The 11,125-nt window shown below is 52.4% G+C and overlaps 2 protein-coding genes across 2 annotated transcripts; one reads left to right on the top strand and one right to left on the bottom strand.

Moving 5' to 3' along the window:
- Positions 1-131: 131 nt before the first annotated feature.
- dbnlb (drebrin-like b) lies at positions 132-6,451 on the bottom strand (the record flags this gene model as incomplete). The annotated part of the gene is given in 10 exon segments (XM_042344422.1): positions 132-268; positions 593-646; positions 804-896; positions 1,952-2,060; positions 2,223-2,297; positions 3,094-3,148; positions 3,701-3,852; positions 4,990-5,067; positions 5,429-5,575; positions 6,347-6,451. Coding segments are annotated over 10 exon segments (1,005 nt in total), but the record flags the coding sequence as incomplete, so codon positions are not given.
- Positions 6,452-6,524: 73 nt separating this feature from the next.
- Positions 6,525-9,311, top strand: LOC121851008 (drebrin-like protein). The gene is made up of 3 exons (XM_042344421.1): positions 6,525-6,539; positions 6,705-6,810; positions 7,700-9,311. Exons 1-3 carry the CDS (start codon positions 6,525-6,527, stop codon positions 7,840-7,842), a joined length of 264 nt encoding a protein of 87 aa, XP_042200355.1. The 3' UTR covers positions 7,843-9,311.
- Positions 9,312-11,125: the final 1,814 nt, after the last annotated feature.

The raw sequence follows: 11,125 nt of genomic DNA, 5'->3' as shown, positions 1-11,125 counted from the left end.
CGTGTGAGATTCAGTAAGTAACCTGTCAATTCCTCTCACTGTCTGAAAGATGCCGTCGGCTACAGGAACACAGCGCTGGTGGAAGTGGGGGGACGACGACATATAGAGACCCTGAGCTGACAGTCACTTACTGTTGACGGATCTTCACATCCCTGCTCAGGATCCTGATAAATATCCTCCTGTGGTTCCTGGTACAGGTCCTCGTGCTCCAGCGTTTCGGAATGGTGCAACTTCCAGTTGTGATCATCCTCGTCTCCGTCCTTCTCATCTGCGGGAGAGAAAACAGCAAATGGTGTTCAAGAGGTGGGGGGGGAGGCTTTGCGCAGGTGGTGTGGAGGTTGGTGTGCTGGGGGGGGGTGGAATGTGTGTCTGGGGGAGGAGGGGAGTGATGGTTATGCTGTCTGATTGAGGGAGCTCCCAGCGATGACGAGGCTGGTGTGTTTAGAGGCTGGGTGCGCGCGGTACACACAGTCTGCACTGTGCGCAGAGTCACTACACTTCACAGTAAACTCCTGTGAGGGGCTTGAAGCCGTGAGAAGGCACGAGGATTATTATTATTATTATTGTGAATACGGGCGGGATTGTGACTTACCCGTCACCTCGGCTTGTGGCTGAGGATCCTCCTGTACCTCGGGCCTCTCTGCCGCTGTTGACCGAGATTGAAATTACTTTTGGGGATACTTCCCCCTCCCCACCACCGCCCCCCAATGAAATTTTGCGGGCGGTGAATTACAAGCTCGACGGCCCCCAAACCACAGCCCACAACCACAGCATGCACTCGCCCCACACGAGGACTTGCCAACCTTTAGCCTCTGGCTGCACAGCCTTGCGGGGCGGAGAGGGAGGGGGCTCGGGCTGGCTGAGCTGTGACTGCAGGAATGGGCTCCTCAGCTTCCCTGGCAGGAAAAGCAATGATAAAACATGGCAAGCAACACACAGGCAGCAACACACGTGCACGCACACGCACACACACACACACAGGCAACGCACGCACACTCACTCATGTAGCAACACACGCGCTCACGCAGGCAGGCAGCAAAACACACACATACAGGCAGGCAGCAACACATGCACGCACAGGCAGGCAGCCATACACACTGGCAGGCAGCAACACACATAGGCAGGCAGGCAGCAACACATACACACACAGGCAGGCAGGCAGCAACACACACACACACACACAGGCAGGCAGCAACACACACACACAGGCAGGCAGCAACACACACACACACAGGCAGGCAGCAACACATACACACACACACAGACAGGCAGCAACACACACACACAGGCAGGCAGCAACACACACACAGGCAGGCAGCAAGATACATTGACGGTCCCCGATGCTGCCGATTTGCCGGCCCATCTTCCTGAAAAGTGCCGGCCGCACGATGTGCGAACTGCAACCCAATCTCACGCTTCTGCTTCTGGTTTGCTATTTATAATTACAAACGGCGTAAAGCCAGACTCTCCCTCCCAGAGGCAGGCTCGCACATCCACAGCCAGTGCAGAAGCCCACGCTCACGCCCACAGAGCACTATTCTGGTAACACTGAAGCCGGCTGTGACATGAGCAATGAACAGACACCCTGAGCGTTGCTACGTGAACCCTTTAACGTCAGCCGCAAAACGCATGCTCGCACGTACCACTTTACGGTATATATCCTGGGAAGAGCTTAGTGACGTCTCGACGATGGGACAATGCACTATATCAAATGCAAGGATTATTACTGTTAACACGAAGTATGAATCGCCACCACGAAAGCCCTCAGCACCAGGGGAAGCCAGTGTCGGAGGCCGTCACCCACAGCCGATCGAGGGAGACTTCTCAACACCTCACATACTGTCACCCACAAGAGCAGCAGATCCTAGACATTTACAGACAGCTCAGGTGCTCACTGCTGAGCTGAGCTCGTTCTCCCCTCTCCCTCTCCCCCAGGTCTTGCTCTCGTTACCTGGCTGATGGTTGGCAGCAAGTGAAGCGTCTCCAGGCCTGCTCCGTTCCCGATCCTGGAACAGGTTCCTGGGATTCGATGATCTCTGGGAGATAACAGATGCTGCCTCCTGTAGAGGAATAAACACGCCTCGGTATTTATATTAACATTGACACACACACATAGTAACACAGCACCACCCACCTCCCTGCACAGAGAAACACAGCGCTCTGCCTGAGGTCGGAGTTGGGGAATGTCGGGGTGGGGGAAAAAAAAGGAAGAGTCTTGTTACCGTGGCCTTCTCAATGGATTCACTTCTCTTGATGCCTTTCTTCATTATAGCCTGATGCTCCTTCTCCTGTTCCTCCTGAAAGATAAGGTGCGAAGCCACAGCGACAACATTATAAACGGGAAACACAGGCACCAACAGGAAACACAGACACAGACACCTCTGTGCTTTGGACAGGCCGGAAATTACACTGGAGGGTCTCGAGGAGGGAGAGGTGGGAGCAAAGCCGGTTAGCGACAACATGTTCCAGAGCTTCACTAGGAAGGGCAGGTTGGAAATGGGTCGGTAATTTGTGAAGTTGGAAGGATGAAGGGTGGATTTTTTGAGGAGAGGAGTGAAGGCAGCGGTTTTATGGGGGAGAGGAACAGAACCTGAGGAGAGCGACTGTTGACTGTGTCGGCCAGCAGCGGGGAGAGAAGGGGGAGTTGGGTGACCAGCAACTGGTTGGTCTTCATCTGCGAGATAGTGGTGAGGAGGATGGGAGAGTCATTGGGATAGAAGATAATCAAATAGAATATAGAAAGTACAGAGGAGACTGAAACAGGAAATAAGAGGGGCAAAGGGATTGTATGAGAAAAGATTAGCGGGTAACATAAAAGGGAACCCTAAGGTATTTTGTTAGAATATAAAGAATAAAAGGTTAGTCAAAGGTTGGGTGGGTCCAATTAGACAACAACAGCCTACAATCTGACCAGGCCATGGGTGGATGGGTTATCCTGGCCACCCGCCCCTAATGTAGCTAGGCCTATGGGTGTTCTGTAATCTGGGACGACAGGAAAGCTTCTGGCATTTAGGAAGAGCAGGGTCTGAGCTTATGTGTCCCACTAAACCCCTTCCCCCAACCCTGCCCGAGGTCAATGTGAGCCACACTTACCCAGCGCTGTTTCTCATGCTCCCGGCTTTGACTGTCTTGTTTTTTCTGGAACTGCCTAAAACACAAGAGTCAGGATTAATCAGACTTCACCTTGTGTGGCTGTGGCGACGACGTGCGCAAACTGGCTGCTGACAAAATAATAATAATGCTCCTTGCGTTTGATATTGCGCCCTGTCACATCATCAAGACGTCTCAAAGCGCTTCACAGAATAAATAGACTATAAAGAGGACAGACTATGCATTTTGTAGGCGAAACGCAGCAGCCAATTGTGCACACAAAACAGTCATGGATTGAGTGACCGTATTTTTTTTTATTTGGGGGATTGTTGGCCAGGACACAGGGCGAAACTCCCTTCAATTCACTTGAACCCACAACCTACTGACTCGAGAGGCGATGGCGCTATCACTGAGCCAGGCTGACACACAAAAAAACAGTCACTACACCTTATAAGTGTAAAGTGAGCTGTGGGATTACTGGCCGGCTACTAATGAGTCTCCCCAGCACAGTGCCGATACGTTTTCAAACACGTATGCGCTCAAAGATAATTCTCAGTCCTCTCCTCCAGTGCTGTGTAGGGAGCACAAACCATGTAGCACGTGGACTCACTTTTGGGCTTCGATCTGACTGGACCTTTCCTTGAACTTGAGCTCCCGATTCTCGTTCTCCTTCTGCTCCCTGTCCTTCCGCTCCCTCTCCAAACGTTCCTGTTCCAAAGCCGCTTTCTTCTTCTCGTCGCCACGCCGGACCACCTCATCTTTCTGCCTCGAGAAGATCTTGTGGTTAATCGGGAGCTCGGTTCCCAAACATCAGAATTGTAACAATAATAATAATGAAGTTGGGAGGACCTCTGATGGCGCTTGGCAAGATTTTACATTAAATCGCTGTGTTTTTTTTTGTGGATGAATGTGGCAGCCAATTTTTACCCTGCGCTTTCGGTCTTTCCCCACCTCACCTCGGATCCCAACCCCAGCTCAGGTATCCAGTCTGCAGTGCTAACGCTTGGGAACATTCTCCCAACATGCCCTATAATGTATTGAAGGGTTTGGAAGATTACATTACATTGTTTTTTTTCTGCCAGGAAAAATGGGGAAGTGTGTGTGTGTGTATAGGTGTGAGTCTGTATATATTAATTGCGTGTGTATATATATATATATGTGTATACGTATGTAAGTGTGTGTCTGTACGTGAGTGTGTTTCTATGTACGTAAGTGTGTGTGTGTGTGGGGGGTGGGAAAGAGTGGGGTTGAGTAAACGCAGCTACAATACAGGAACAAGAGGCCGAGCAGGGGAATCTTTATATGGTGCAGGAACAGGGAACTGCAAAGAGTTTTAGAGAGGAACTAGAAAAGTTCATAAATTAAACAAGCAGAAGTTTTAGGAACTTTTAGGAAGTTTACTGTATGAGGTCAGCCCCGGCCTGAAATGGTCACCTTCCCAAGGCAGGGTGTGCGTTACAATGGACCGGTCAAGGGCAGCGTCTGGTGTCTGCTGTGCTAACTTCGAATTCTAAGCGATCACTGCGAGTGTGTGTGTGTGGTGCGTGCATGCGTGCGTGCAGCCTGTGCCGGCCCCTTTACCAGCAATGTTTTCAGTCCTATTTAGCTGCCATTTTCCTCCATACCCAATCGACTAGCAACAGAGAGCCAGCGAGAGAGAGAGAGAGAGAATGAGGGAGGAAGGTCGCAAAAGAGAGGAGCGGGGACAGGGAAGAGAGAGGAGGGGGAGAGAGATAGACAGGGAGAGAGAGAGGGAGAGAGTGGGGGTAGAGAGTGACAGAGAGCGAGAGGGGAGAGAGAGAGAGAGGAGAGATAGATAGACAGAGAGAGGGGAGAGAGAGAAACTAACAGTACACAGTGAGACACCCTCTGAAACCACTCCCTTTGGCCTGACCTTACCTCCTGCTGTGCCCAGAAGCTGTCTTTGTTAGTTTTGTGGATTTCAGACATGGCGTTCACTTTCTGATAGACCGAGCCCTGAAACAAAGGAGAGCAAACAGTGAGGCCATCTCCACAGCTCACAGCGCAGCAACCCACCAAAACTCACAATCCCAAAGTGACCTCCACCTGCTCTTCACCCCCCACCCAAGCAAACATCTGACCCCTTGGTGTGAGCAGCTCTCAGAAGAGGCCTGAGATGCTCAGCACCTCACCAACCAGTCCGGCTCAAGAAGGTTATTGGCTCAATCTGCACGTCAGGACTTGGGAGCTCGCAGTCCAGGCTGGTGCTCGAGTGGAGCGCTGGGACAAGGAAGGGCGGGGTGCGGGGGAGTGGGTTTCTTTGCTGGAAGCTGCTGTTAGGGTTCCCCACACACACACAGCACTAGCTGGAACTCACCACAGGAGCTTGTGGGCCTGTGTCCTGGAAGCGAGACGACTCCTTGTGGAAGTTGTAGTTGGCCCCTGAGGCTTTGCCGACTTTATCCATGATGACCTCAGGCTCCACATCCTCGTCGCCCCGGGCGTTAATGGTCACGTGGGCTCCCTGGAGGGCAGGAGAGTCACGGCTGTCAGTGATATCCACCTCAGCCTGATCCCTCTGCTTCACACAGCGGCACTTCTACAGAATTCCAGCCTCCTCTACAATCCCACAGCCTGATCGCTCTCTCTCTCTCTCTCTCTCCCCCCGATCCTCACCAGGCTAAGGTGGTTCCCTGACCTGTGGAGGATCAGCTTTCTGTCTCTGCCGAGTCTTTTTAGGTGTTAGCCCACACAAGTGTAAATCCACCATAACAGAGGCGTTGCTCTGCGCAAATTGGCTGCTGCTGCGGTTCCTATGACCCGCACAGTCACTACACGTTACAGTGAAAACATGTGAAGCGCTTTGAGATGATCACCTGACGTGAAAGGCGCTGTAGCAAACGTAAGGATTATTATTATAATAACTACCGCTTCTACACAGCAGCCCCCGCCCCCAGCTTGTTGGACCAGCACTGAGCCAGACACCTAACCCAGCGCCTGTCACTGCTGTGCTACACCCGTCAGCGCCTTTACACATCAACCGGTCACAGAGGCAACTTGATGCTGACTGTGAGATTGAGCAAAACATGCTGACATTCGCTTCACACAGTTTTCACTGCCAGACAGAGGAGGCTTCAGTTCCACTTCAGTTCCAGGCAAAGCGAGGTCCCAGAGTCAAACTGGAAAATGTAATTCCAATGGGCTCAGTAACCTGTGCTTCGTTTGGGAGTAGAACTACTGGACCATATTTGGTCTGGTAGATCAAAATAATTGGGAGGAGACGAACGCAGCTTACCTTTAAGAAGTTGGCAATCGTGCTCACGTGATTGGCACATATTCCTTTTCTGGCATCTTTCACTCCTTCACCTGTCTGCGGGGAGTAAAGATCAGGGTAAGTAAATTAGTAATAAAACAGTAATAAAATCCTCCACCCCACATGACCCGATCCACGTTTAATCTCAAATATTTTTGACATGAGTTACGGTCTTGCCTCTCTCACACACTCTCGCACACACACTCACTCTCACACAGACACTCAGACTCACAGGCACACGCACTCTCACTCACACACACTCATGCACTGGAGGGGGTGATTGTAACATACTGTATGTCCGGGCACACAGAGCTCACATATCTGTCCACCTTCCCCTCAGGTTGGGGGAGAGGTGACTGCGGACGGCATAAACACCACATCTGCCCAGGTGGAGCAGGTGAACGACAAAGGGCTGTGTGCCCGGGCGCTGTATGATTACCAAGCTGGTAGGTACCAGTGATTCTCAGCATCTCCCCATTCACACTGTTCCTTCTCTCGTTCCCCCACCCCCCCGTGCATCCTTCTACCCTTCTACACCCCTATCACCCCTCCCCTTGTGCACCCCTGCCTTTTTTTTGTGTTTGTTTCAAGTCCTGCTTAACCAACCACCAGCATTTCATCTCGGCCAATATTTTTTCCTCTCGCCCCCACCAACACCACCCCGGTCACCTGTGGGGTACCCCAAAGCTCCATCCCTGTCCCCCTTCTTTTCCTCATCTATATTATGCTCCCTCCCAGCGATGCCACCTGCAGACATGGGGTCAATTTCAACGTGTATGCAGATGACGTCACTCAAATTTACTTCCCCAGTCCACTGATGTCCTGTCAGCTTGTCTGATGGACATCAAGGCCTGAATGAGCGCAAATTTCCTGCAGCTGAATGTCAGCAAGACAGAAGCCATACACTCCCGTCAACGTCTTCCCGGGTCTGAACTCCTCAACCTCCCCTGGCTCTCCCTCAGGCTCTCCGAACCTATGCGCAATTCAGGAGTCAACTTCCTTTCTCCCCCACCTCCGTTCCCTGACCAGGAATGCTTTTTTACCCGCCTCCGCCCCACAACAGCCAAAACCCTCGTCCACTCCTTCGTCACTTCCCGGCTGGACTATTCCAACCCTCCTCCTCGCTGCCCTCCCCAGCTCCACTAAATACTAAATACACTTCATTCAGAACTCCGCCGCCCAGATTCTCACCTCCACAAATCTCTGTTCCCCATCACCCCAGACCTCGCCAGGCTCCACTGGCTCCCTATCACACACACTAAACCCCATCACCCCAGCCCTCGCCAGCCTCCACTGGCTCCCCGGCCCTGACTCCCTGTGTTTCCCCGTTGGCAGCCGATGACACCGAGATCTCCTTTGACCCCGACGACATCATCACCAACATCGAGATGATTGACGAGGGCTGGTGGCGCGGCTTTGGCCGCGACGGCAGCTTCGGGATGTTCCCGGCCAACTACGTGGAGTTGCTGAGCGGTTAATGGCCCGGAGCCGGGGTGGGGGTGGGGTGGGGGCGCTGCCTGGCAGGGGGCAGAGCCTGGCTGGGGAGTGTGGAGCCTGATGTGGTGTGGGGAGGGAGTGGAGCCTTGAGGTGGGTGTTGGGGGTGGGGCACGGATCCTGGCTGGGGAGGGCAGAGCCTGGTGTGGGAGAGGAGCAGAGCTTCGAAGGGGGTTTGGGGGGGGGCATGGAGCCTGGCCAGTGGGAGTCCAGCTCCCTGCTCCTCCAGGAACAGTGCTGCATCAATGTGACAGACTCTTTCTTTACAGCCGGCCTGGGTCAAGGGCCTGGGATGTTTATTTGGGGCATTCGGATGCGAGGGGGAGGGAAGAACGAGGGGCGGGGGGGGGGGCTGGTGCAACCTCCAACCTTCTCATTCACTGTGTGACCAAAGCCACAGGAGATTATTGTTTCCATTGAAACCCTATTTCCTGGGTGTGACCTTTTGTATCCTCTGCCGTGTGCATGTCGGGGCCATGTTTTATGTCCGTAAACACGTGGGGGGAAAACTCATTGGGATTTAGTTTTGTTTGACTGTCCAGCGTGTAATGGGATTGTCAGCCTCAGGGGGACGCTTGGCCTAGCACTGATTGCAAGGCCCAGTTTAATACCTCGCAAAGATCCTTCACAGATATTCTACGCGCTTAGTGGGTACAGGAGGTCCTCTGTCCCCTCACTAACCCAGGCCTGTCCCCCTCTGCCTCCCACCTAACCCAGGACTACTCCCCTCTATCCCCCTAACCCAGGCCTGAGCCCCTCCTTTCTCTTGGATTTTGTGATTATGCTGATTGACTTGCGGTGGGAGTTTAAAAGCTTGCCTCCGAAATAAAGGGCTAGAGATTCCCCCTCTCCCCTAGTGGGGGCCATTTTTGCATCAAGTGTGGGAATGGCCATCTACTGCTGCATTGTGACATTACACACACAGTCCGCAGGGTGTTTTTCCCAGAGACTCGTCACAGTTGTTGAGTGACGGACCTTCTCACTGGGCGAGCGTGTGGCTACCCTGAGCTCTGTGAGGGAGTCTGTGTGTGCCTGTGTGGGTGGGTGGGTAACTGAGCTACACCCCGCCTTTGCCATCTCGATCCATCCCCTGATTTCCCCACAGCCTTAAATTAAAAGTCGCGCCTTGCACTGTCAACAGTTGTTTTACAGTCGAGCATTTTGTTTCTGAGCGTCTTATTTTCAGGTGGAAGAGGGGGAAATCACGCAAAGTGTAAATCATTTCCAAAGTGTATGGTAGATGGCTGAGTTCAGAGATAGCAGTGGGAATCAGCTACACCCCAGCACCCTTGACAGAATAAAACAGGTTAGTCAACAGCAAGCCGCTTTTCAAACAAGTCCCTCATCGCTCACAGTTCTGCATAGTGCAGATACGCGTTGCCCTGCCACTTTCTCTTGTGCTTGTTAATTTTGTTTTGTACTGGGTATCAATAAAGGTGGCTTTGCAATAAAGGTGTCAACACCCGGTTTTTCTCAGCAGATCGGTTTTTCTGTAGATCCCTGCCGGTCCGGGCCGCTGGGTGATATCCTGAGCTGACGCTTCTCTCAGGAGGTTCCTGAATTTCACTCTGAACTGCGGGACGGAAGTATGTTGGCTTGAGGTGGGGGAAGGCAGAGTGGGTCATGGCACGGATGGAAAGAATAGTTGAGGGTTAAACGAGACGCGAAGGTTCGGGACTGGCTTAGCAAGGTGGAGTGTGCAACCATGGGTGGCGATGCTGTCAGCGCTTGAGGTGTGGGGGCGCTGACGGGAGCCATTCAGGAGAGCCTCGGTCTTGTTGACGGTCAACTGTTGAGGTGAGAGGAGAGGCGGTGGATGGGGATAGAGTGGTCGACTGTCGAAAGCAGTAGAGAGGACGAGGAGGCAGAGGGAGCCCCGGTCGCAGATCGACAGAATGTCACTTTGGATCAGGGCGGTTTCTGTGTTGTGGGCGGCACAGAAACCCGATTGGAAGGGGTTCATGAAGGGAGTGGTGGGAGAGGAAGGAGTGAAGCTGGGAAGCAATGGCTCATTCAAGGACATTGGAGAGGAAAGGGGATGAGGTGGTAGTTGGAGAGCAGGGATGGGTCCAGGGAGGGCTTTTTAAGGATGGGAGTGATGGCGGCTGCTTTTAAAGGGGTGAGAATGGTACCCATGAGGGAGAAGTTTCTGATGACGGGCAAGGAGGTGGAGCTGGGAGGTAAGGAGAGGGGTAGGGCTGGGGGTTGAGAGAGTAGGTGGTTGGTTTCATGCGGGTTATAGTGGTGGTGGTGGTGAGAGGAGGAGGAGGTGGAGGGAGATGGGGTGTTGGTGGTGGTTAGGCTATGTGGCACTGATGGTGGTTAGGCTGGGTGGCACAGGGTTGGCGTTAATCTGCTCTGCGGTTGGAACAGGAAGCGAATAGTTGCACAGAGTTGCATTTTCTCCTGGTTCCAGGAAAGGCAGCTTCGAGGTTCTTGAGTCAAAACCAACGCCTTCAAATCATTCGGAGAAATGGACCATCAATCTCAACCCGAATAAGAGAGAGGCCATAAAAGGTCTGAAAGCTTCCGCTGAGACAATTTACACAAAGCACCACAGGTGTATTTACAAGAATCTAGACAGGGATTTTCCCTTCTCTGCCCCACCCCCCAACCCAGATATTGGAAACTTGTCTCTCTGACACAAAGTCTATAAGGATATGAGGTTAAGCCATCCTGTAAGCAGCTGTTCTAAACAAAAAGTGGGGGGAGAGGGACCACTGGGCGTTTACGGGGCCCAATTTGGACAATTTCTTAACAGAAAATGCCTCTGGGGTCAATCCTCTTGGATGTTGGAACACGATGCGAATGCTTCGGAAGGTTCCCCCCGGATGTGAAAGACCCTGTACAAATGTAAATCGTCTCGCGTTGTCCAACAAGCCAAGCGCAGGCTTGGGGGTTGAGGAGCGTCGCTCAGGGTCGGGCTGGACGTACTCTTAACGCTTGTTATCGGAAATGAATGAGATACGAGAGTGAGAAAGTTGTCAGAAAAATATTTTTTTTTCAAGCCGTTCTTTTTTTTTTTGAACACCGCAAACAATTTTGGGCCGAAAACCCCCCTGTTCCAGGGAGGGAGGAAGGAAAGACTTCCCTCGCGGTAGTCAGAATCGAATGCAATTTGACAGGCTTTCGGTCATCTTTCCCTCCCCCGCCCTCGGCTTATCGTACGACAACAAGAAATTAAATCTGTATGGCGCCTTTCACACCAGAAGGCTTCCCAACGCAACACAATTTACATATAAACGGGGCTTTGCACCTGCCCACCC

Source organism: Callorhinchus milii, unplaced genomic scaffold (genome assembly GCF_018977255.1).
Source record: "Callorhinchus milii isolate IMCB2004 unplaced genomic scaffold, IMCB_Cmil_1.0 Scaffold28, whole genome shotgun sequence".
Taxonomy (NCBI): domain Eukaryota; kingdom Metazoa; phylum Chordata; class Chondrichthyes; order Chimaeriformes; family Callorhinchidae; genus Callorhinchus; species Callorhinchus milii.
The sequence above is the reverse complement of the archived record's forward strand: the minus strand, read 5'-3'. Positions and strand labels throughout refer to the sequence as shown.